The sequence below is a fragment of the Phaethon aethereus genome, assembly GCF_964289735.1.
Source record: "Phaethon aethereus genome assembly, chromosome: 1".
Taxonomy (NCBI): domain Eukaryota; kingdom Metazoa; phylum Chordata; class Aves; order Phaethontiformes; family Phaethontidae; genus Phaethon; species Phaethon aethereus.
Genome location: NC_138575.1, coordinates 40,826,144 through 40,853,068, shown reverse-complemented (window position 1 = coordinate 40,853,068; position 26,925 = coordinate 40,826,144). Strand labels below are relative to the sequence as shown.

The window sequence follows — 26,925 nt, the reverse complement described above, 5'->3', positions numbered from 1 at the left end:
GAGCAAATCCATATTTCCTTAGTATTATGGAAATAATAAACAACCTTTTAACAAGTGATGGTTAGAATTCTTCCAGGTTTTTACAGGAGGAACTAGTAATATGAGATTGATAAAAATATGTCATCAGTACTGAAATAGGCCAGGCTGGACATCATTACTAGTAAAATACTTAGGTTCAGTTGTTTGTTTTAATCTTAACATTGAAATGTCTCATCAAAGACAAGCTTGCAAAGTGTTTTCAGGCATATATACATGAAACGCAACACAAGTACAGTACTAAATTTCACTGCTCAATCTATTTACTTTTGTAAAAACAAAGAACACTCCCATCAGACAGTGATGAATAGCATTATTTTTGTTCTGCATCAAACAAAAGAAATCTGTATCCATTGAGATGCCTCTAGTTGAAGAACCAACTATATCAACTTGCCTTTACTTCTGATGTTTGTCAGTTCACCTGCCAATGCTTTGATCTTATCTGTAATGGACAAAAGGCTGTCACAGGACCAAGACCTAGTGTTTCTCCAAAAGGGCTTTTACATAGCAAGTCTACCACATACCCACAACTATTACATCCCTGTAACCTAATCAACTGTCTGCTTTCAGCTTAGACTATGCTCAGGGAAAAAGGACCACTTGAAGTGCAAAAGTAGCACTCAAACAGGAAAAAGCATCTTCCTTTAGAAGCCATGATCCATTTTTGGGGTTCTCTTTGTAGCAAATTGTGTGTGTGAAGAAACTGCTAACATGATATGGAAATTATCATCAGCATGTTAAAGAAATCATGTAATGGCTATATTCCAGTTTCAAGGACAGCTGTGGGAAATAGATGCATAAAACATTGGAAACTGGAAATCCCCCAAAAGCCAAGGGGGGGAGGGGGACGGGACACGGACACAGACGGGACGACAACAACATTTAAAAAGAATGGAAAAACTCTAATGAAAGAAAATTAGAGGGGAGGAAAAAGTTTTTAGCAGTCAGACAGGGGTCAAGAGAGATTTCTAACCAAAGAGTAAACAAGGTATGTTACTTGATGTTTGAAAAGCACCCTACTTTAGAGAGAAGAGACCTAGATTTATTACACTGTTGACTCTTCACTATGTATGTTTCTCTTCTTACATTGTTTTAGAAAAGAAAAATACAGGAAAGCAACATTTCAAAGAATTCCAAGTTTTCCTAATTGTCTGTTAACTGTGTTGGCATACATGCCTAGAGAGATACATACATGTACCTAAACACTACAATTAAGAAAGCATCAGGCATTTATTCCCTTCATAAAATCATCTCAGCTTTACATTTTGGCATGACTTATCAGGGAGGTTCACATCATTCTGCATCACAAAGAACAGAAGACAGATACTGCTTCAGACTAACACTTTAATCAGAATTTTTGTTTTTAAATGTAAATTACAATCACTAATACACCTGCAAGTGCCTACCACATTTGTTCAACTAAGTATGATATGTATGCATATACAGCATAGGTCAATTTAAAACAATCACAGTACTTCTTAGTGCAATCTGCAAAAGGAGAAAGATCTTGGACCCACTTTGTGGAAATAAATATTAAGTGACAAAAAAAATTCAGCAATTTTAGTTATGTATATTCAATGAAGTTCATGCATGCGCAAAAGATTTAGAGCTCTTCCTTGTAATAGCCAAGTTTTGCTAGTGACATCTCTCTCCTCAGCTGCATAACTTCCCAGAACATCTGATCCACTAAAAAAAAAAAGACAGAAATATCATTGAAATAAAATATTAATTCAGAATGTTTAACTGATGTATACAGGCTGCCCCACTGTACATCAGTTTAGGGGAACTTTAGAAGTAACAAACATTTAGTAAAACCAGAATTAGTATGTGCGAGGGCTATTTGTGCTTGGTTGTGACAAAATTTGTTAAAGTATTTATTTTAAAAATTCTAAATGATGGTCCTATAAAAAATTCCTCAAATTTTAAGATTATTTCTTTTTAAATTGGGGAATAAAAATACATCAGTAGTTCTTGTCAGGTTCAATTAATTGCTGTTTCTCATTTTAATTGCCTTGCCCCTTGACTCATTTTCTGTAAAATAAAAGAGTGCAAGAAGAAAAAAGTAGAACCTGTTCCATCACAGAATCTGTAACTTTGTTATAATTTTTTCCATTTTTAATCTTTCTTACTCCCTCTTTTTTCTACCAGTAATCTGCCAGCAACAATAAACTGGGAAGGAAAAACACTTTTTTTTTTAATTCCATCTGTATTTTGCTAAACTTGATAAGCCTAATGCATACCTTAAGCTTCTAGGTGCCACAGCAATACAAATCAAAATTACTGAGCATATAATTATATAAGACAAAAATAATTTCCATGCAGTCAAGATCAAGATGTAGAATGACTACAAAGATCATTAACCTGAGCAACAAGTACAAAGTCTTCCCTACCATAATTCAAAAATCGCTTTTGTAAAAGTGACCTTTGTCTCACAAATTACGTGACGCATGAGCAGAAATACATGCAACAAATTATGCAGAATTATCATGACTGCCTACATTCTTCTAAAGGTTTTGTTGAATATTTACATAAAGCTACAAATGCAAATTCCATGCTTTTAACGGTAAAGATGACAACTGAGCTGAAACACCAAGCTCAAGTTTCTTCTCATAATGCTGAGAATTTTATTTGATGAAAAAAATACCAACTTAATTTCTTTATCTCAACAGCAAGGTAAACGTTTTAGTTGAAACTGTATAGGCCCTTTTGATCAAATAAAAGCTGTTTAACTATAAACCAAATTAAAACTTAAATAACACATTTTCACAATCTTCTGCAATGGTAGTACATCAGTAAAAATCACCACCATCTGAAGGTTTTATTAAACATAATTTAGTGTATGAAATAGGTGAATGCCATGAAAATACTTCCCTTTGACAAGAAAAGCTAACAGCATCATTTTTTGTAAGGAATACTATTTATCATCTCAGGAATACTTCAGGTTAGAAATAGAAACAAAAGATTTGGGTGTAGCTAAAATACTGAGCTCTTGAAATTGGGAAACATCAGAAGAGATGACTATAGGTGAGGCAGATCAAAGTGGAGCTAATTCTAGCCAAATTCTGGATGAAGCCAATCCACACAGAATCAAAGACTGGAAGAATGAAAGGAACAGACATCCATAAACATTACAACGCTGTTTCACTCTACTTTCAACAAAGTGAAACCGATTTTTTAAATTAATTATTGACACAGGCCTAATGAAACTTCTTCTGCAATCTGTGCTTAGCAAATCCAGGAGCCTAGGTGATGTGGTCTGTTTCCAAAAACAAAAAAAAAACCCCCCACAAAAAATATTGCCCAACAGCCTTGGACCGAAGGCCATTGGGCAATATTCTTTGATCTGGACAGGAAATACAATCACATCAATTGTGTACAGTTTAAACACAAGCAAATCATTATTTTCTTTCATAGTGATAAACAGGTTAAACAGTCTTGCAAATGAAGACCAATCACTACAACTCCAATACACAATATATTTTTAAATTCCAGACTAGGTATACAGTGCATACATTTTCATAACCGTCTTCTTTTATATGGACATACTGAAACTGAATAGCACAGTTAAGCAAATTTTCGAATTACTGCGCAGACAGAGTTTAAATAGGCAGTTGTTGGATATGCTATTCTGACAGGAACAGAGCAGCCGGGTATCTCTGGTGGGAGGAAAAAAAAAATCAGCCTGAAGCAATGGCAGTAAAAAACACATTTCCCACTTGGGGTGGGGAGTAATCAAGCCTTACATTGTCAGATACATTTATAACCAGAGCCCTGATCAAGAGACCTTGCCATGCCACAGTAATGACCGACACCTCACTTAGCTGCACTCAGATGAATGATTACAGGATGGTTTCCTGTTTATTTTTTACAGTTTAATCCAAAATATTGTCATCCTTCCCAGTTCTCCCTGCAAGATAGTCTAACAAGAAAGACTGTCTGCATTCTCAAAGCATACAATGAGAAGACACACCAAAACACCAAGTGAAAAAGAAAAAATGGCCCAGATCAAATCAAACTGAAGGTTTTTTGGTCTAAAATACCTTCATATTCTGTGAAAGAGCCATTATTTTTTAATACTGTGTGGAAAAACTGTGACTAACACCTCCCATTACAGAATTTTTCATAACATTTCTTACTGAATAACATAAGGGGTCTTTAGATGGACTAAAAATCACTGCTTTTTAATTTGTTGTTGTTAAAAAAAACTCAACTTTATTGGAGGGTGAGCTATCACCAAATTCTCCTAATTACAACAATGAGTACCACAGATAGCTCTCCTGTAATATCAGGTCACTGCTGTTGTGCACAGATAGCAAGTTTTAGGCACATGCACTATGCAAATTTCTACTTATATATGCCAAATACCATTTCCTACTCACCATCTTGCTGCTTCAACAGTCCTTGCTGGATGTATCGAATATATGTAAAGAAGTTACACACAGAAGTGATCTGAACCCATGTAAAAATAATGGTGGTTAATATCATTTTGTATAACAGCATGGAAAAATAACTAAATAACTACTACTCAAAGTGACATCATAGTAAATTTACTTACTCTGTAACGACAGAAAGGAGAAATGTAATAATAATTGCTTGAATCTCCTAATTTGATTCTATGCTTGCATGACTTGCTTTGTCCACTGAGAGCACATTTCCTACAAAATATAAAGTTTCCACAATTTAATAAACAAATCTAACATTAATGTCTAAACACCTGCATATGTTTAAGGTGGTGATATAATTGCTTCATATTGGCACAGATACCCCAAGTCTCTGCTTTCGTTTTACAAGTTGCAATTATTACATTATGTTGTCAACTACTTTAGTTCCACAAGGACTATTTTTGCTTCAATACCAGTGCACCGTGATGCATTTCTGATTTTTAAAACTTCCTTCAGCTCTGGTCATGTACTCTGACATTCAGTAATTCAAGTCAGCTTGACAACTCTGGAACAGTAGAAGTTCTTTAATTAACCCTCCATATGTGAAATAAACGTTGTCTAAATTATCAGTTGATGCCAACATTTAAACAATTTTTTTAAAATTCCGCTTGATGTTGCATTTCACCATAAAAAATATCAGCTCTACAGAATAGCAGTCAATTCTCTGAACCTCTCTCAGATGCATTCTAATACCAGCTTTGGATTTATGCCCAAATGGAAATAATATTTTGTACTCTGAATATAAAATAATTTGAGACAAAGGAAAACAGGCTGTCTGGCAGTAATTCTTTCCATTGCCATTATAAAGAGCGGCGGTAAAACAATAAAGTTTACTCCTTCTGGTGTATTGCGAGTATGTCGTATTCAGGAAGGAGGAAAAGTCAGTAGCCAGTAGTCACCATGCATTCTTCCCCAAAAAAAAACAATTCAGGAAAAGGCAAAGAATTCTTAAAAATTCCCTCCAACATTATCTAGGAAAAGATGGTTTGAATCTCTTAAAGAAGCTGCTATGAATACAATCTTAATAAATGTAAATAAAACTGGAATTTAATTTATTTGGAATTTCTATATCGCAGCATCTCAGATTAACTGGGTTGTCATGGCATCCATTGTTTCATTGATTTTAAAAGCTTCTGGCTCGTCTCCCTTCCATTTCTACCTCACAAAATTAGGCAGTCTAAGAACAAGCAGCCTTTGAAAAGTGAAACAAAAATTACTAAGCTTCCAAGGTTCTTAACAGTGGCTCAGAGGCCTTTTAAATAGCCTGCAGCTGGTCCACAGAATCATGTAAGACAGGAGAAAATTGAAGAGTATATATGATTTTCCATAGCAATTTATGAGGACTGACAGCAGTCCATTGATCCAAGAAATCCTATAGTAGCTGAAGCAAGCTGATTGCAATTTCAGTCAAGCTTTTGTGAGAAGACAGACAGCCTTTCAGTGCTAGGAAAATAAAGCCCTTTTTTCCTTCTGGCTGTAGAATTACCTTCTATATGTTATCTTCCATCATACCAGGTTAAATGCTGGCATGACAGTTACTACTACTGACTCAGTTCTGCACTGTACAGCACACATAGCACTTTGTTCCCCATGGGGATGATTATTCAAATCCTGCAGGGAAACCCAGCTGTCTTACATTAAGGTAGCACTTACTACACACCATCACAGGCACCATTCAATAATTCCTGTATATCAAGAACCTTTCTTCACTATTATCACTGCTTAAGAAGCCTTCTGCTCCTTAATTTGCTGTTGGGCTATTACCCACTATTTTATGCATCTGTTCCCCCATCCCCCAGGTAATTGTGCAATAAAATAATTCCTTTAAAAACATTGCTCTAGTGTTTGTTATTATTTATTTACAGTTTGTCTGTATTTTGTTACCTATTTAAGAACATGGTTTCAATAAAAATAGCACTTTGCAACTTATAAAAATAAAAGATGTGAAACTGCTACTCTGATTCAGTGAAAACTGGAACACCTGTTTCCCATTCAGTGCCAGTAATTATACGTAAGGCAAAGAATATTTGCTGTCAAATTACACCTAAATACTGCATATTCCTTACCTATTACTTATCTACAAGCAATACCACAAAAGTTTTTGTCACTACATGACAGCGGGAAAAGGGAGAAAGGAGTACGCCTGGCCTTTTGATACATCTAATGTAACTAAATTACAATTTGTGCATAGGCATCTCAAAACATTAATCTATACCTAGCCAACTATTTAAGGATTATGTAAATTCTAACTAAAAATTTATCTTACACTGGAGAAAATAGGTTAAAATCTCATGAAACTTCTGAATGATGCAATTGAGTCTCCTTTTTCTGAGTAAATATTTCATATGTCAAGATATAGGGCAGTTGCTTGAACCACAATGATTTTAACTCAATTTGCCAATTGCTCTTTAATGACACATGACTTGTTTCAGTAGCTTCTGGCTGTCCAGATTCTCTACTGCATTCATGGAACACAGCTTACAGTGGTGTATCTTGGACTTGGAATCACCACCCCTTCAGTAGCTCCACTATTGGTGGTGGGCCCATCTGATGAGGGGGTTACAGCTCAAAGAGCATGTTTTCCAGTGACTCAAGTAAACTGAAGAATATATGAATGCCTGAATTTTGTGGGGTAGAAAGAATCAAAGACTAAGTCATAAAACACAGTTTTCATTTTATACAGCTTCTTTAAAGAGAAAGTAAAAGTTTTTGAAATACTTTAAATGTATTTTCTCTTCCACTCAAAAATAGAGGAAAAACCCCCAAGAACTCAAACCCAACAATAAAGAAAAAAAAAAAAAAAACACTGCAAAACTTAAGAGCCAGGTCAAAACATTTTGATGCAAGTTTTCTACCAGAAAATTGAGCTCCAACAAAACAAATGTTACAGAGAGAATTGTCAACTTGTCCAAAATCTCCAACAGAAAAGTCAAGGCTTTCTCAAGATTTGGAAGGCTTCAGATTAACACTGACCTTGCTTGCTTAATCCTGACATACAATAAAGCACACTACAAATCCCTTCCTTCGTCTCCACATCCATCAAAGTGCCCAGTGCCTTTCCACCTAACTTCAATGTCTCTATCACTACCTGACAAATCTTGCTTCAGATTCCTCTAGGCCCATTCCAAAATTTCTAAGATAACTTTCCTGTCATTCAAGTATACTTCCCGCTTTAGGTTCAAACTCACCTTCACCTTCATTCCTGCCTCATTGCATTCCTCCTGCTCAAATGCAGAGGATTTACTCTATAAACGTCCTCTCAAATCCTTCAGCTACCTTTGTCAGTGCGCTGTGTATGTCCTAAATTTCTTATGCCACAAATATTCTACAAGTCCATTATTCAGCCTGCACTACTTCAATACCTATTTCTTTCATGATGCTTTCCAGGTGATAGCCCCCAGTTCAAAAGCACCTCTTTTAAGTATCAGGATGGTCTCCTCCAAGGAAGTGAATGTTACTTTTGCAGTCAATGCATCATAAGTGAAGTGAACAGCTCTCCCAAAAAGGGCATTTGTCTTAAAGGTTTGTTCTATATTAGTCTTTTTTAAAAGTTGAATTTACTAGTTGCTTACTTTCCTCATAAAATTTTGTAACAGCAGTCTTGAAAACTCAGATTTTAGGAAATTAAGTTTAATAGAGACAAATTTGACTGAGGTGATCAGCTGATAACTCTTGGATTGAGAAAACTGCTATCTCAAATGAGTCAAGATTCCCGCACTGTCTGTTAGCTTAACATACTTTGGTCCCCCACATTCGACTGCAGAAGCTTTCACAAATCGAACAGGTTGCAAGCCAACAGGTTCAATGCTCAGAGTGTTGTTTTCAACAGCTTCCAGAACAGCTGAGGCCAACTGCAAGAGAAATTTAGAAAGCAGTTAAAAACAGCTCTGTATTATCCATTGCCTCAAAGCAGTGACATATTTCTTCTTCTGTAAAGTTAGGAACACAAAAAAAAAAAATCAACTGACCAAACAGAAATTCAATTACAAATGAGATTTTGCTTTCATTGTGAACAAGAGGTCCCATTTCCAGGCTCCTGTTTAAATTCTGCCCTCCAAATAACCCTGCCCTCCCTGAGGCAAGATAACTGCCTTTACAGTCAGGAATGTAGTCAAGCATGTTTAAAATGTTAACTGTATTTTCAGTCATTCCTCACAAGCCCAAATAGCACATCCATTTGTACCTGCAATGTTGTTCTCAGAGACTGGATATGGCAAAACTTTATTTTTAAAAATTGCTCTATTTTTATTGCATTCTAAGGAAACACAAAATGGTGTAGCATGCTTCCTTATCTTGCAAAAAACAAATATTATGTCACTTTTTCAGCCAAAGGCAGCTTTGGAAAGGTGTTTAAACAAGTAACACTGAACAATATATAGAAAAGCCAACATAACATATAGAAAAGCCAGCTGCAACTTTCAAATGCTAGTCTGGTTAAATCATCATCTTCAGGAAACAAAGTGCAACTTTCTTCAGGCTTTTTATGTTAATTCTTTATAAACACACAATTATAACACATTAGAAATACGCTTATTTTGCTTGATTGGACTCAACATGTGCCCAAGACTACTGTTTAAGAATGGACAAGTAATAGCCATTTAAAAGAAGGTGCAATTTATATTAGCGAAATACTTCTGTGCCAAGGTTCCTTCCTATTGAGTAATAAAGATATTTCTCTACTGTACTTTGAATATTTTAAAAACAGAATGTTACTATTAAAGTAGTTCATATGAAATACTTTTTCTCTGCCATGTCCCAAAAGCAAAACAAAACACCACACATACACAAGAGGCTACTGAGAGTTAATGCAGTTATCTGAATGACTGAAGTATTACATTTCCAATTATACAAAAATAAGAGAATACATGTATAGTTTATTGTTTGGTTTAACAGCACATTAGTTTATTGATATTCGAGTGAAAACAAGTTGGTCACTGTGCACAGCATCTGGAAACAGTAACCGATATAACTTGAAGCCTGATTCTCTCCTTAAGCAGAAATACAAATCTACAGTAATTATATCACCACTGAAGCAGAAAAACACAAAATGAACTTGCTGGGAAAGACAACAGGATGGCCTACTTACACATACTGCAGAAGCAATTTAATTCCCATAGTAACCAAGTAAACTTTTTAGTGGGAGAGGTTCATATGATGCTGTACACCAACCATAATGAACTGATACATAATTAACGAAAAGATCGCGCATGCTTACAGCCAGCAAGTAACAGTAGATGAAAAGCATAGGAAAAGAACATGAAAACAACAGATAAACATTATGAGAAAAACAAACATTTTCCATGTGAGGTGTTTAATTTTATTGGGAAAAAAATATATCAATTCTGAGGGCTTTAAAATTTGTTAATTTAATAAAGATCTAAGAATATGGTCCCTTTCCCCTAGAGACTGATACCACAACTACAGCCTGTAAATGTTGCTTAAGAACAAAAACTAAGTAAAGCAGTTGGAATCAGTGGAATCAGCTCCACATTATTCCCAGGAGAGGTAAAACTCCAGTCTTTCCTCTGAATGGGAGAGTGTGCTGGAATAACACAAGGAAAAAAAGTCTCACAATTCATTTCACCTAAAACCACATTCCCAAACTGCCCCTGTTGAATCACATCAAATCCCAAAGTCTAATTCTTGTTAACATAAATGTCTCCAAGAAAACACCCAGGCTGTGCTTGCAGCCTGCTCTGACTCATGAGAGAAAACTGTCCACAAAATTAGATATATTGGTCTCTGCTGCCCCCTATGTAAACAAGAGAGTGACAGGACAGTATTTCTACAAAACAGTTATCTTTGAAATATAGGAAAAAACCCACCATCCATTCCTACAAACATCAGATTCTGCCAGACAGGAGTAACATCTGAAGGAGTAGACCTAAAAAGACCATAGCTGGTCACACACGGCAAAGAAAAAAAAAATCATCATTTCAATACTCCAGACTAAACTTCAGCACTTCACTGTAAACTGTCAACACTCTAATGAAATAAAAATGGTAACATTTCATACAAAAACATTTTTAATACAGGCTATTGGATTCATGTAACATATTTAAGGGAAAAGTGTCAGTGACCACATTTAGACTATTTCCCTTACCTCACTTTTTGAGAAGGTTAGACATGGAAAAATATCTTCCCGATAAATTTTGTCCAAGAACGGACATGTTCTGTCCATAGTAGGCTCATCCTTCCAAGATCTGAATTCATTGTACAAAGATAGGTCAGCCTAGAACAAAGATTCACATAAGTTAGTACTGCAATTATCATACTAGTGTCTATCATTTGCAAATATCCACAGGTAAATAACGAGCATTAAAACTAAATGTTTTCCATTGCACTGTGAAAGAATGCTATTGTGCCCCAGCTATGAACACCTTCTTAAATCCACTTCCCTAAGACTGCAAATATAAGCAAATCAAAACATATCATTTTCAAGACACAGACATAATGCATTCACTGGTCACCGCAACACCAGGGACAAGCTAATTACCTCTCCCACATTTCCTAAGCTTCCTGGATAGCTTTGAAAAATGTAACCGATTGCTCAATAGAAAAAAATCCAAAAATTAATTTTCTTCTTGATGCATTTTCATTACAGTATTTTAGCCCATCTCCATTTCTGTGAGTTGTAGAAAAGCAGAGAAATCTAAAGAAAACTGCAATCCTAGACATGTTATATTCAGATGCAGGTTGAACATACAACACACTGCTAAACAGTCATTTAACACCCTAAATAATACTAACACAGGAAAACAGGAATTCAATATACAAATCAATTAAAACTATATACTTATCTTTAATTTTTCATCTTTATGCCCCAACTCTCTCCTACACCATGCTACAATAGGAAGGCAAAAATATTCAATGGGCATGATTTATGAGCCTACTCCCCCACAGCTCCTCTAGTCAATGGAGAAATACTAAAACAACCCATTAAATCACACCAGGAGTAAGCACGCTGTGTTAGGAAGAGTTGGTTTTACCCGCTTTGAAAACACCTTGCTTTGTCACCTCCATATTGAGATCAGTTTAGCAGTGGGAAAGCACCTACGCAGTCTGGCATTCAGGAGACTGGTACTAGGTTGCTATTAAAATCCACATTTATGTTATGGGACAGCCTGTCCTGTGGGCTGGCTACCCACCAACAGCTCAAGCACACTGAGGTACTCCCAGACCACATCACCTGGTTTAGGGTTACTTGAGAAGATCCTGTTTGTGGGCACCAACACTCTTCAAGGCATAAACCAAGCAGAGTGCAGACGAGTGCTTCCGGTGCATACTCCTAATCCAGCGTAAAAGACTAATGCCAGTCCCCAATGGGATACGCAACACTATCTGCAGATTGGTTTTGACATTTGCCAATACAGACTTCGGCACCTCTCCCCTCCAACTGGTTGTTAAATCGCTTTCTCGTACTATAGCAGACCTATACTCCTAAGACAAAAACCTAAACCTATAGGAAGGGATGTACGCTGCAGGCCAAAGATAAGCCACAATGTGATTTTTAGATTTTTTAATATTAAAAACAAATAATATAATGACAAAGGAAACATAACATGTTAAAAATTAAAATAACTGATTTTTACACTGCTTTGAACCAACCTCTTTCAATCTTTTGTTTTTTCCCCATGCATTACCCCTTCTCTGAGCTCCCAGCACTTCACCATTCTTTTACATATATATTTTGGGGACTTCTTTTGTCATTGGCGGGGGGGAGGTGTCTTGGGAAAAAAAGCTGCAAAAATTAGACTGGCAAATTTGTTTTCCATTAGAGCTACTTGCCTTACACTCAGGTACAATCAGGAACAACCATCTTAATTAACCTAGTCCATAAATGTTCTGGTTGCTAAGACGCCAACCTCATTGTACAACTGAAATTCAATAGGTGTAACTTGCTCCCTAAAGGAACACTTCCCATACCTTAAAACCTATCTCAGGTCTGGCTTTAAATTGAGGTATTTAAAAAGAGATATCAGGAGGGAAAAAGCAGCCATTTTTCATCTGTATTATATGATTCTAAGAATCTAAGAGATGTGTTTCTTATTAATTCGGTTATTTTCTAGATTTAACTCAATTTTCCACAAACCTGCAATTTATAAAGAAGCTGCCTTGAAAAAACTGCTCAGTAAACATAGCTTGATGCTCTTCCTTTTCAGTCTGTGTGCTACATGTGTATCTCCTCCCTGCCTTTACTTGGGCTTTCACTAGATCAAAGTTTTGATTACCTGCAATTAAATATACAGCCAATTGTAATAATAATTGCAGTTAAATTTTTAATGTTTTCATTTTACAGTAAAATACAGCATCAGAGAAACATTTCAGTTCTTTGAACAACACTGATGCATTTATCAGCATTTATACTGAGTGGATGCTACCTGCCTGCCTAAGATGCAGGCAGCTATTCAGCTTGCCTAAATCCTGTTAATACCTAAATTAATTAGACGTGTCTACTTATCCCAGCGGTTACTCCCACATGCTAGGAAGTATTTCTCTGGGATGTTGGCACGTTTCTGGCTCCACTTTAATTTAGGGTAGACAGATAGCCACTCTTAACTCTGTCTAAATTAAAAAAAAACCTGAGAGTTGACAAGTATTACACCCAGCTCCATCCAACATCTCAAAATGCAAAGCTCTGCGTGGTAGACTCTCCATAAGGGTCCAAAGCTATATTCCCCACGCCACAAGGCCACTACATACCCCTCAGCAAGGGTACTCTCAGTCTCCCTTTTGAAGCAGTCTCACTCAAAATCAGAAGAATGACATGCAAAGGGAAACCTAACTCAGTAGCAAGAACATTTGGCAAGAAGGGGCAGAACTAGGGTTTTAGACCCAGCTCCCACAAATGCAAAAACCTTTGCCTTAGACCAACAATAAACAAAACCAGAAAGCATTGGATAACAAAAGCAGTAGGGAAGGCATATCCCCTGTGCTTAAAACAATGTCCTAACCACCATGCCAGAGACAGTCTTGTTTTCTTCACCCCATGTTGCACTCCATTAACATATTCCTGCTCAGAAGAGAGATAGAAAGACTCAGTCCCAGAGGGTGGAAAATCCGTGTGTTTCTTACTGATTCCCTGGGCTGTCAGTGGAAGACAGTCACCTGTTTTAAGAAGCCTCGACTAGCCTTGAGTATCTCCTTATGCAGCCAACAGAAAGGAGACTGAATTAAAAAAAAAAAAAGTGTCAGGCAGACTGGACCTTCTGCAGCATGTCCTTCACATTCACCACTTTCTCTCCACAAGAAATTGAGGCAAAACAGGTTTCTCCCCTCTCCCGCTCTTGCCCAACACTTAAAAAATTGAGTCATGACTCGAGTGTGATGCTTAGAAAGTAAGTGGATTCCATCCCAGCTTCCCCCTTTTGTTTGCATCTTTCTGAAGAGCAACAAGCATTCAATTTTAATAAGGAAAACATCCTGGATACCACTGAAAGTGGGCAGGCAGGATGTAAAGTTTTGGGGGGTTTTTTGGGGTTGGGGTTTTTTTTTGGAAGTCCAAGTATGAGAAACAAACTGGAAAATGCCTTTATTTTCTAGATTTACAGTAAAACAGTGTATAGTATAAACGCACTTGACTGCTGGCAAAACAAACTATAAAAATGGCCACTGTGTGAATCACATTAAAGATCCAGTTAGCCTGTTACCCCTCTGACAATGGCCAGCAGAGAGCTGGCCTGCAGTGCAGTACAAAAGGAAAGAGCGATGTGTCTTCATTTTACAGCCTCCCAACTTCTAGCAATCTGTAGTTAAAGCTTACTAAACCAAATGTCATATCTATCTTCTATATACCTTGACAGGCTATTCTTTTGTCACTTTGCATGACTACATTTTGAACGCATTTATATTTCTAATCTTGCTACCTTGTGACAATGAGTTGTAAAGCTTCATTATGTACTGACTGAAAATGATTTTCTTTTTAGCTTCCAGAGTTTTCTTGTAATAAATCATTAATATTTGTTCACCATTCATCTTCCCCATGTCACCTGTGATTGTATAGATTTTTGTTCTACCTCAACACAGAAATACTTCAATAGGTTTGACCATCTACATCACACTTCCTCATATTTTCATTATGTCCTTTCTCAGATGAAAATATCATAGCTGCATGCATAGACGCACACATTTACTACATGTTTATACAGCGGAATAATGCTTTTTCTTTTGCTATTTATTCCTCTCCTAATAACTCCTAAGGCTCTGTGGGTCTTTGACCATCACTGAGCACTGAGATGGTGTTTTCAGAGAATTATCCACAACTACCTTCCCCGCCCCCCCAGCACAATGTAGTTATTTGTAAGTCCACAACTGCATGTCTGCTAGAGTTGCATTTTTGCCTAGATGCTTCATTTTCCATTTATTGATTTTGAATTTCATCTGCTGTTCTACTAGCCACTCAGTATCATACGATCCTTCCCAACTTTTTGCTACTACCAATCCAAGGATTCAAGCACCAACCTGTTGCCTCATTATTTCCCCATTTTCAGTTACATGAGTAGATTAAAAAAAACCACACAGGCCCTCCCTCTGGGACTCCAGCGATAAATCCCATCCTGTTCTCTAATAAATCATTGATTCCGTTTTCTCCCTGGCCCCTTTCACCCATTACTGATATATAAAATAGCCCCTCTTCTATTCTATGACAGTTCATGAAAAGTTTATGAAAGTTTAACTTTTGGTGATGGACTTTGTAAATAGCCACCAGGACTTATCATTCAGTTATACTGTATTTTTTCCTCTTCTTTTTTTCTCTCTTCTTTTTAAATGCTCATCTTTAAATCATTAATTCCAGTATTGCAAATTTTGTCTTATCTTCCCTTAAGGAATTAAAAGGTAAACAAGACTTGGAAAAGGAAAAGTTTTCTTTCATTAATGAAAAATATCTCTAAAAGAGTATTACATGGAGATTTAATATATACTAGATTTACTGTGAGTAAAGCAAAACAATAAAGCCAGCTCATCAGCAAAGAGGACAATCCTTGTACTGTTACCTCTTTACAGTCTTTTACAATTGGCTGCATCATGGTAAGGTCCTGATGACTGCCACCCATAGCACTGCTTGTACTCTTGTTTCTTGCATGGCCTTTCTTAAAAGGAGTTTTTCCACTAGACTGAAACTCCTTAGTTGGAGATGTCGGTGAAGTAGACAGCACTAGTGTTTTCAACGCTGCTACTTCAGCCTGGAGGACATCAATCTGGGGAGGGGGGGCGGAGGGGACGAGAAAAATGAAGTCATTAACAAACAAAAATATTGTATTAGGCTATGAATATATTAAACCATTTAACAAAATTTCCAGTTACCTTGGTTCAAATCCAGACTTCATCTTCCAACAGTACTAACACACAGATGCCTATGCAATTGCATACTCTAGTACTGGCTTCCTACACACCTTGCTAGCTATCTGATACGATGCTGTGTCATCAGCTGTGTCCACAGACAGTTAACTAAGAATACTTCAAGGTGACACAAAACCACTTAGTATATATTTTAATAATGTATACAGGTAATGCTCTATTTACATCTTCATGATTCACACTTTAGATTTATAACCATGTGAAAAGACAAAGCAAGCAAGTCGGAAAAAACTCACCTTTCCCTGTGCTTCTTTTAACTGTTTTTCTGCCGCAGCTTGTTTGACATTAGCTTCTTTAACCATTTTGTGTGCTTCCTATAAAAAATGTTGAGCTAGTGTAAATGCATCAAGTTTACAAGATCCAGTAAATAAATAAAAAAACCCCAAAACACTAAGGACATACTTTTGCTTCACAGAGACTACTTGTGAATAGTAAGTTGTGCACAATCTGAAATTAAATAGTTACGTACCAAGAAATACCTACAAATCCATTATTTGGATTCATCACTGGCTCACTAAGTTTCTTCTCCTTGGTCCTGAGCCCAGATTCAGAAATTCAGCAACTCCACCCACCCCCCTCCAGCTGGAACAATACCCGTCATGAACACCAGGCTCCAGTCACACTTCAGTGGCTGACAAGTCAAGTTCCTTGATCCCCAAGAGAAAGACTCAACCAGTAGCAACGAAAGCAACATGGGCACAGTAACACATTCAAAAGAATTTCTCCCTTCTTCTAGCCAGAATAACCAGTTTTAGTCATCTGTAAATTTCTGCATGAAGGAACTGGCCAAACAACTATGAAGTCTAAACGCTTACCATCAATAAAACAGACAAAGCAACAGCTTAAAAATAGTTTATGGATGAATAAACATTTCTTTAGTAGAACAGAAAAAGCGCTAAAAACCAATCCAAGTAAAAAACAAGGCTAAGCCAATAAAGAAGAAAGTGTAAAAGGACTGGGAATTTTTTTTAAACATCCTTTTACCTCATACCTCGAAGCCTTTTGTCTGCATAAGGTATTTGCTTAGGCTCTGATCCAGCAATTTGCGCCTGTGATCAAATTACTGTTCTTACTTGGTACTTACTGAAGGCAACAAGACTGAAAGATCAGGGCCACCAACTAAATTACTTGGGATAGGATCCTTCTCATATCTGTAAAGCGCCTAGCACGTATCTGGACGCTATATAAATAAAACAAAAAAGTTCATACATCATCATACCAAAAGATCTGGCTCCCACTGGCATACAACACAGCTATATAACATGGGTTTGTAAAATCCTCTAAGTAACAACAGACACATGCAGGAATGGGAACATACACATTTATACAATGTGTACAAATACATTTAACATTGACCATGCAGTTTCTGCTTAAGTGATGCACCTTCGAATGCAAAGCATGTTACAGTGCTATTACAATGTAATAATGTAATAGATACACCCAGCTGTGTAAAACAAGTCTTCATCCTCCATTAGGATGCATTAATATAATCTCGAGCATATCCACTTATAGGGTCACTGAAATTAGTGGGATTCAGAATAGAATGTGAATTCAAGGACTGTACATATCAGTGCAAAAATCAAGAAAACTCACTGTGTTTTGTTAGGCCCCCTTAGTGACATCAAATCACAAAAATTCAAGTGACATGCCCACAACAGTTCTTAATCATTAAACTCAACAATTATTACTAATACACTATATTTCAAACATAACTTTAACAAACTGATACATTGTTGTAAGTTATGAAGTGCCATTAATGTAAAATTTCACCGTTAATTTTATTTTTGTTTCTCTACAAAATGCCCAATGTTTTCCTCCCCCACTCAACATAGACAAGTATTTATGCCCAAAGGTACCTTTCCAGTCTCCCATCTATTCTCTACACACAGGAACTACTTTACTTTTAAGTAAATCTGCCCTACCGAGATGATGAAATAAAATGCATTGCCAACCCGTAGAGCTGTTTGTAATTTGACTTTTGAATGCCAGTATTTTCAAGGTTTTAATAGCACTTTTATACCAATAGAACATCATAGGTTTAAACACTGCTACTAAAATATACCTAATGTTGTATCTTTATGCATATGCTGAAAACCAATACTTACGACTTGGTAAACATACAAATCATCTCCAGATTCTGAAATTTATTGTGACAGTTATGGGTATCACAACTCAGCCGCTAGGCATTCCTATATATATTCCTATGATAAAATGAGAACTGCTCCTGCTTCAAGTATGGATTTAAGATTTTTTTTTTGTGTAATACAAGCTCACAATCTTTGCTGGCACTACTGCCGCCTTCTTGAACGAAAAGATCCCACTTAAAGTTCAGGTTTCTCACTTGATAACCAGGTTCCACCCCGGTGCATCACTCAGTACTAACATTTGTTTTCAAGTTTGTGGGAGTAGCATGCTGCCAGACCCAAAATTCAAAAGCTGAAAGCATAGTTATGTACCTGCTACCTCCATTGATCTGGAACAACATTATTTTTTTATTTAGTCACCATGGCAACCTCAAATTTAGCTCTTATCTAGATAGCCTTGTTGTCAGACAGAGAAGCTGTCTCAAAATAGTTATGCCAAAAAATAAGCCTAAATAGTTTTAAGCTTTCTGATATATTTTCCTTATTATCTTCGTTTTGTGTCTAGGCATACCGACAAACTGAACAAGGTCTCTCATCTAAGTGAAAACTCTATTCCTTGCTCTTAAGCCTCTACTTCAACACACCCAGGTCTTCAGGACACAAATCCCTTTATAAGCTTATTGCAGAAAAATTCAGCATACAATATACTGATTCTACATAAAACATCTGTCTCAGCTTCCTTTAAGTATATCACATCGAAGACTCCAACAAACCTCAAACAGACTAGCTGTAAGTTCTTCCAATTCCTGTCCAAGTTGATCTCGCACTTTAGAAAGCCTTTCACATTCTTCATCTTTTAACTTCAGCTCCTATGGAAAATTGAAAGTTATTTATTCTGACTTAATAGTAATTTGGCCTTTTAAAGCTAATACCACAGAGAAGGGGGAGAAAAAGAAAAAAAATAGAGGAATGTAAAACCTTTGCTAAACAAAGCCTTTCAAAATATTAATCTAAACACTAGAAACAATTAAATTAATGCTGTACATAAATAGCTATTTCCTCCTGCTATACAGAAATATGCCAGGCCAATCTAAAGTATCTCTATGCCAGACATCAGCATTTCCAAAATACTCTGAAGTGAAAAAAATTAAAAATAAAAAACAAAACAAAAAACCACACACAACACTTTTAGTCTTCTATACTTTCAGGAAAAAGTCACTTAAAATATAGATCAACTTAATTATTGGGACAAACAGAATACCAGTTCTGTTTACCCACTCCTTAACAGACGCTTAAAGAAAGTAATCCATTTAAAAAAAAAAAATAGTAATTCAAAAAGCTTTGTCTCTAGACAATCCACAATTCTAAAAGAATCTTACTATAGTCTCCTGCATATCTCCTTACAACTCACACAATTCCAAAATCGTATCGTAATTACAACCTTGCTCTTGTTTACACAGATATATAAATCAAATTAAAACATCTTAACGAAATTCAAAATGTTATTTGTCTACACCACTAAAAATTGAGTGAAGAAGGCTTGACCCTACTACTTTTACAGTAAGATCTGTTTTACAGATTTGGCAGTATAAGGGTTACACATGCCCAATCTCATCTGTATTATCCCAAGTTAGAGGGAAAATCGGGGTAATTTGCAGAGCAGTGCAAAATGTTAGACAAGGAATTGGAAAGAAGAGTTCCTCTCCCCTTCCCCAAACATTAAGCTCTGGAATCTCTTGCAGGAAGGAGAAGGCTGGAGAGAAAAAGGAAAAGAAAACCAGCAGACAGTCCATTCTGACCTTTCAAGCATTTTTTTGGCCATACCTCCCCTCCCATCCCCATCTAGTTCCTCCTCCTTTTCTTTTCCCCCTGCCAAGCTAGCCATTACACTACCATCCCTACTGAAATACAGGACCCAAGCCTGTCACTGACATGTTCAAGACTCCAAATGCAACATAGCGATGATTTGCTTTGAAAACCTCCAGAAACCAGTAAAGAAAACAGCTACCTTCAGAAACCTCTGGGAGGCCAGTCACTAGAGTCATAAAAAGGCCCAAAATGGCAGCTTCCCTGTGCTTCTGGGAGTTGGTTAGCATTTCTCCCAAAGTCTTCACGATTGAGGATTGTTGTACACAACGATGTGGGAAACCACGTAGCACGCTGATATTCTGTCTTGCTCTCAGTTTCTGCCATGAAACTGGCAATACATTTTCCTCTAAGATGAAGGGTCCTGTTTGACTTCAGCTCCTACATTTGACAAGTGTTTAAGGACTGTTCCAGACCCATTTAGTATCAAAGACGTTATTTCTACCCTCTTTTATTTGGTTTTAACTTTGGACATTTTGATTGATTTTTAGTCTAGTTTGCTTGCTGTTTTGACTTTTTGCTTTCCATATGCAACCTTTTAACTATTTTGAAAGGTACCACTTAAATGATGGTACTTTTCCAAACACTGTATATCTCAAATAGTACTCAACTCTTACTTACTAGCTGCTATTCTGCATACAGTGGCTTATTTCTCAGGGCAAAAAAAAAAAAAAGGCAGGAAAATAGCTACAAATGGAGGGAGGAGAGAGAAAAAGGAATACAGAAAGCCAAAGAGGAAAAAAAAGGTTAAAGAAAGGGGAGACAAAATTTAAATAATTAATTTTGTATTGGTTTACAGTATTTCCCATATAAAGTATGGTTCTTAATAAGAAAATAGAAGCATTTTGCATCCGAATCTTTCAAGTTTCACGTGTTCCTACAAATGGAGAGAATACATCAATACATCTCCTTTGCTTTACTTCACTGATTTCTAAGGAAAATGCTAGATAAACATCAATACATCTTAAAAACCAGTTATATTAATATTCAGGTCAACAGTTATCAAACTCACAATGAAGACAGAATTACCCCAGGTTCACTTCTGGGCTACCACTATAAATACACTATTTTAAGTAAGATGGTTACAGTTTTGCCTGCAACTGGAAAGATTAGGGGGGTTTAGATTAAAATTTAAGCAAACAAGTAAAGCTACTTAATGAAAACAAAAAGTAGAAAGCACCAGGCCGTCTGCTACACATGGCTGCTTAGCTAGACTTGTCAAACACTGGGCAAGTTTCCATGACGTGATTCAGGAGGAGCGTAATATAACACATTATTTTGCCAAGCAAGTTTAATAGCTCAAGTTTTTTAAGCAGGGCAGAAATAAAGAGTGCCCAAAGCAAAAAGCTTAGCAGTTATTAGAAACATTAATACTGCTTGTGTCTGAAAGGCATTACTGGAGACTTCCCAGCCACACAGAGGCAGAAAAGACAACTGTGTGTGCTGCACTAACCATCCACGCTGCAGTCTTTCCTGCATTACTGTTCTGAAGAAGTAACTAGACGAAGATGAGCTATTATGAAGCACAAACACAGTTACCAAAGTAGGTAATAAGAAAATTTAACTTGCATGCAAAAAAAACTTAAAAGATTAAAAAAGAAAACCTACATCAAAGAGTCATATTATTGCTTATTTCACTTTGATCTTCACAGACTACAAGGTGGGTCTTTAGAAAGAACCAGTGAGAGAGAAGGAATACAGATTACTGCTTCAAAACCATGCATAGTTTAAATTCTAGAAAGAAAATCATCCTGCATCTAGTTCAGCAATTTAACCAAGTCAGACTTAGATACAGAAGATCAAGGAAAAAGCAAAGATTTTCTACAGATACCACCTAAAATCAGAACTGTGGGACACTGATGAATTCTGAAGTTGTCAAAAAAGTTTGTATTAACATTAGAATACGTTTCTATTTGACTGGTGTTCACTCAGCACCCAAGTTAAACAAGCTATGTAAAAATTAGTCCATTGCAACCACATTTACAAGGGAGTTTAATGTGAGAGAAGGCCCAGAATATCTTTTCAGAGATAAGAGCATTTCAAAAACAATTGAATTATCTTATGGTGTGGGTGAAGATGCTTCTGTTTTGCTTGCATGTGATCACCTACTTGCCTGAGAAAATTTCTATGCCTACGATACACTACAACAGCATCAGTCAGAGGGTGTGGAAACTGAAAACTTTCATCACTCAAAGACAGAAAGGAAATGCTAAAACACCTTCAGGGAACCAACCCATCTTTAACAATCAGAAGCCAGTGGCCTTACAATTCAACTGCAATTTTGTTCTAGAAAAGCTTGAAAGTATACTCTTCAGTGGAGTTCTGTGATGGTATATTATTCTGGAACATCGTCATTTTTACTGTTTCTAAACTTACAAGCAAATGACAACAGAAAATTTAAAATTATGAATGTACTGTATAGCACTACCGGAATTCCTGGATAGTTACTGTGAATCAATTTATTCATTAATCCATGCAGAGTTTTAAGATGTCATGTTTTACTGTGGAAAAATAAAGAGATTTAACCACCAGTTTAACCTGTGCAGAAACACCATAATAATGTCAATAGCCTCTGTTACAGTGGATTTTTTGACAATGCAGGCAGAACAAGGGCGGCGGCGGGGGGGGGGGAATCTACTTCAAATCCTGTATCAGATCTTGTGTATTAAAGACAAGAGATCAAATTGTAACACTCAGTTTGTTTCTGAAATGAAGAAAGCGTACAAAAATTTAAGCCTCTGAAAGAAAAATCTAGATCTGAGGAACAGGTTCTTAAACTACACTGACATTTAAAATACCACATTCTATACTGTCACCTCTTTCACAAGAATCACTGTATCAGTGTGGAAAAAACTCAATTTCAGGGAAATATCAGTAATTCAAATTTCTACTACAAGAAGTCAAACATGGTTTTACTTGTTACCAACAAGGCTACAGATCTTATTCTAAAGACCTTGGGAAGCATGGAATTCATTCTCAAACTAAATACCGTATTTGCAACCAACATCTCTGGTAGACCGCTCTTTCCTCATCAGAGGAGGGGACTAACCACCAGTGACTGATGAACTTAACACAGAAACCTAAGTTTCCCTCTGCAGTCATGGATGACAGTCTGATTGATGAGGAAGTAACTTCAGGGCCACATGATACAGAAATTCAAGGAAAACATGACTATGAACTGCCACAGCTTAGAAACTACAAGCTAGCTATCCAAAATACAAGCAACATGCTGGTTAATTAAGACAAAAAGCAAAGAAAGGTATTCCTTTGCGAAGACACCACTAAACGTGCATATCAAGAAATATCATATATCAAAATACCATCGTTATTCTCTCAGGTGTTATCTAAGTGTGGTTGATCTACCTTCAAGAACCACAGTGACACAGCTCAATCCAAACATGGCAGAAAAAATGCAAATGCATAGAGACATGAGGAGATAAGGTCCCAGGGCTTTGAATCACTAAGTCTTCTCAATTTTTCTGCCACTGCTTTAAAAGGGGAAAAAAACAAGAAGAAAGGTTCAAATCATCTAAAGCAAGGGCTCTTCAGTTCCACTTTACAGAATATAGCCAGAAATCAAGTCTCCAGTGAAAAAATAAGCAAAAATGACCTGAATAGTCTCAACAAAGTGTAAAAAACCCATGTCATTTTAATTAAGGGGCATTTTACGGCAAAAGTATGTCCAATCTTATACGCTCCATTAGTATAGAATGCTGCCCTGCTGTTACCTCTGACCCAACCTTTCTCCCAATCCTATGACATTATTTGGTGCTGCAACTAATCTGGATTGAAGTAGAAAGTCTATTTCCTCTTGTCAAGAAACAAATTTTTGAAAGAGTACTTTTTTTTTTTTGCCAGCAATGCTGTTCAATTTGAGAAATGAAGTCTGTAGTCTTAAGAAATACAAGGCATACACAAAGGAGGAAAAAAGAAGGAATAAACCTTTATTCTATTCCTGAATAGTTTAAGAACCATACTTAAATATCTAACAATTGCACGCCATACTATACTCTAATATAAAAAACTGAAAGCATACTAAGAAAAATGTCTCCCTCCAAGTAGAGACATGAAAAAAAGTTAGATAGTGGATTCCTAAGCTTCAAAATTCCTATTTCCTTTCTAGTTCCTTTTCTGATCACAACTGTAACAAATTCAAATCAACATTTAATGCATATTACAATAGCATACAGTTTGGGTAAGAAATTTGGAACAAATGAGAAATGCAAGATAGCACATTTGTGTTTACTTTGTTCACCCCTGCAAAGTCTGTAAAGTTTCCAGGCTCAATGAGCTTACAAAATTCAAGTGCAAATAGTAATTCTAATTTTTCTCACTGCTCCTAGTAAACAGCACAGAGAATTTAAAACCACTAAGCAATAAACAACTAGCTATTCACAGGCACTACCTATTAATTATATCCCTACAGATTTTTAAGCTGAGTACTCACTAACAAAAGTGAATATACTTGGAAATAAAAGTTTAAAGACTGCATGACATACTGAATATCATGGAGTGGGCACAGCCCTACGTGAACAGCCATGACTTCTGGAAGAAAGCAATGAGGAGATGAACTAGGAATAGAAAAAAAAATAGTCCACATATAAGAAGTAGAAGAAAGTAGGTATTACAGAAGGGATAGGGTTTAATGTTGTACAGTCTGTAAAGACTCCTGCTATGATTTCTATGTAACCGAGCAATTCTGAAACAGTGCAAATATTGCCTACTTGTCATCTTAAATAAGTTATCCATCCAGTACAACACTGGTAAGAATCAATCTGATGGGTTGAGAATCAGCAAGAACTTTGACATCAACAGTCTCAAGTTAGTGCTGAATCGCTTTTGTAGAAGACAACCCAAAAGGTTTGAAAATACATAAAAAGCAGTTAATATGTCCTAGCAGCCTTACTGCCATTTCCTTAAAAACCTTAACTAATTTTGGAGTGAAATAGGAAACATTTCAATCTTTAAAGAGACAAAGTGGTATACACTGGAATAAGATTTTCAGACTATTCCAAGGTAACAGTGGCAGATCTGAGATGTGGTTTTCAAGTTTGTTACCTGTACTTTGGTATACTGTCAGAAGCTGGAAGAGCTTTTCTAAAGTTTAAACTTTAATTTGTTCTTACTTTCTAAGGTTCCAAGTTTAACTGCTAGGATTATACATTCACATGCAAGGTCATCAAGCTTAGCTCAGGTTAACGTTCCCTTTCAGTGGTCAAATGCTATGCAAACTAACACATTAGCAAAGGAAGCAACTACTCAGCAATAAACGATCAACAAAAGAAGTTATGTCAAAATCCATATTCAAGATTCACATTAACAAGGGAAAATGCAACTGACAGAAATGATTACATTCAAGAAGATGATGTAACAGAGGAAAACAAGTTCAAACACAAGATAAGATGAGCTTAAATCTAAACAGGAGTGGACTCATGTAGAGGAGAAGAAAGGGCACAGATACAAAGAGCACAAAAATCTACTCGAAAGTTTAAGCACAGCGGGATGTTATAATGATAAATAATGGGTTTGCATTTATATAGCACCATCCATCCAAACAAGACAAAGCGCTTTACAAATATTAATGACTTAAGCCACAGTGTCTTTCAAAGGTATCCATATTCAATTTGAAGTGTGGTGTAACAGTACTCTAAAGAACATCAGTGACATCTTTATTGCTTCTTTCCTATGCAGGTATTCCCCTATGAAACATCATAAGTACCCCTGCTCTACAGCATTTCTATATTCCATGACACATGCTATACTTTTATACTCTAGAATAAAGAAGACTCAAGAGGTATATAATCAGCATCTATAAATACTTACACAGTAACAATGGAATGACAGAAAATTACTCTTTCTCAAATGTCAGCATGAAAGAATGGTCTACATTTCAAAGAAAAAGTATGTTTAACCAGATACTGCAGCAAAAGCTTTCCATGGTTAAGTAGCAGCAGCACTAGAAAAAAAAACACTATCAAGGAATAATTCTAAGACATTAGCATTGCACACATTCAGAATAACTTTACATAAAATAATTAGATCCTAATAATTCTGTAAGAAAAGAGCAGACTTAGACTGCACCTTCTGGCCCATCTATCATTCTGCAATATTAGAACCACTTCGAAGAGAGAAAAAGCGGGAGGAGACAAGACAATGAGGCTTACCCTCTGAGCTTTTGCAAGTTCTTCTTTCAATCTTTCATAGCCCTTTTCTCTTACTTCCAGTACAGATGGGCTCCGTAAGTGAGATAAACTGTCTGTACTCAACCCAAAAATATCTTCATTTCCTTCAGCAACATCTGCTACTGTAGCACCCTGCAAAAACTCTCTCTCTGTGTTATTGCTCTCCTTTCTGGAATTATTGTGACTGAGTGACCCACCCTGGGGTCCAGAGGTAGAACAAAGTACTGCGTCGGTAACATTGATGCTGTAAAGAGAGTGATATATTTTTTTATTTATATAAGAACATTAAGAAGTATTTTAGAAATGGCAGTAGTGGTGTTGAATGTACCATTATGAACACAATTTAATATTACAACATTGTAAGTAATATTAAAATTATATCTTGAGTAAAGCAAGCAGTTTATATGCAACAAACATCAGCAATTTAAATAAAAAGATACACACAACTTACCTGACACCTGATGCTTCTCCACAATTCAGTTGTCTGGGAGATGAATAAACAGGTTGCGTGGGAAGGTCAGAAACATTTAATGCATTGGGTTGGATTGGTGTGGAGGACACAACAGAAGGATGTGGTCGGTAGATAACACTGGGTGAGGTAGTTTGTTCCTGAGTCCCCGGCTCATTTACTCCAAGAAGATCTGGGGTAGTGGGCGAAGCAAGGTTCACTTCATGAAAGCCTTCCAAGGGATCACTGGCCATAATAAAAGCCTCATCATATGAAACCCTGAATTAAATAATCACATTATCAGAATGAAAACAGGACATATTTAATTATATCTGACAACTATTGAATTAAAAAAACACCCAGTCAAGTGTGTTCAGGATAATTCATGATATAATGGAAACTGTGGACTAATTTTGCAAAAGTATCAACTTCAACCACCAAAAATATTTTTCCACACATCGTATTGTTGAGACTGGACGATCTAATACCAGACTACCAGACTCCTCATC

At 36.4% G+C, this 26,925-nt stretch overlaps 1 protein-coding gene across 1 annotated transcript; it reads right to left on the bottom strand.

The window, feature by feature from the left end:
• Positions 1 to 1,267: 1,267 nt before the first annotated feature.
• On the bottom strand, positions 1,268 to 26,691 carry RAB3IP (RAB3A interacting protein). The gene is made up of 10 exons (XM_082001996.1): positions 26,420 to 26,691; positions 25,951 to 26,212; positions 18,694 to 18,789; positions 16,073 to 16,150; positions 15,473 to 15,676; positions 10,582 to 10,710; positions 8,217 to 8,329; positions 4,592 to 4,691; positions 4,416 to 4,485; positions 1,268 to 1,722 (listed from the first exon to the last, which is right to left on the bottom strand). The coding sequence occupies exons 1-10, from the start codon at positions 26,668 to 26,670 to the stop codon at positions 1,640 to 1,642; spliced, it is 1,386 nt and encodes a 461-aa protein (XP_081858122.1). The 5' UTR covers positions 26,671 to 26,691; the 3' UTR covers positions 1,268 to 1,639.
• Positions 26,692 to 26,925: the final 234 nt, after the last annotated feature.

Bases quoted from the DNA above. Each gene is read 5' to 3' on its own strand.
- RAB3IP (XM_082001996.1), bottom strand. From the start codon at position 26,670: ATGGCCAGTGATCCCTTGGAAGGCTTTCATGAAGTGAACCTTGCTTCG. The intron at 18,790-25,950 runs GTAAGCCTCATT...AATTTTCCATAG, and splicing joins AACTTGCAAAAGCTCAGAGG to GAGCTGAAGTTAAAAGATGA. The intron at 1,723-4,415 runs GTGAGTAGGAAA...TTTTTTTTTTAG, and splicing joins ACTGTTGAAGCAGCAAGATG to TGGATCAGATGTTCTGGGAA.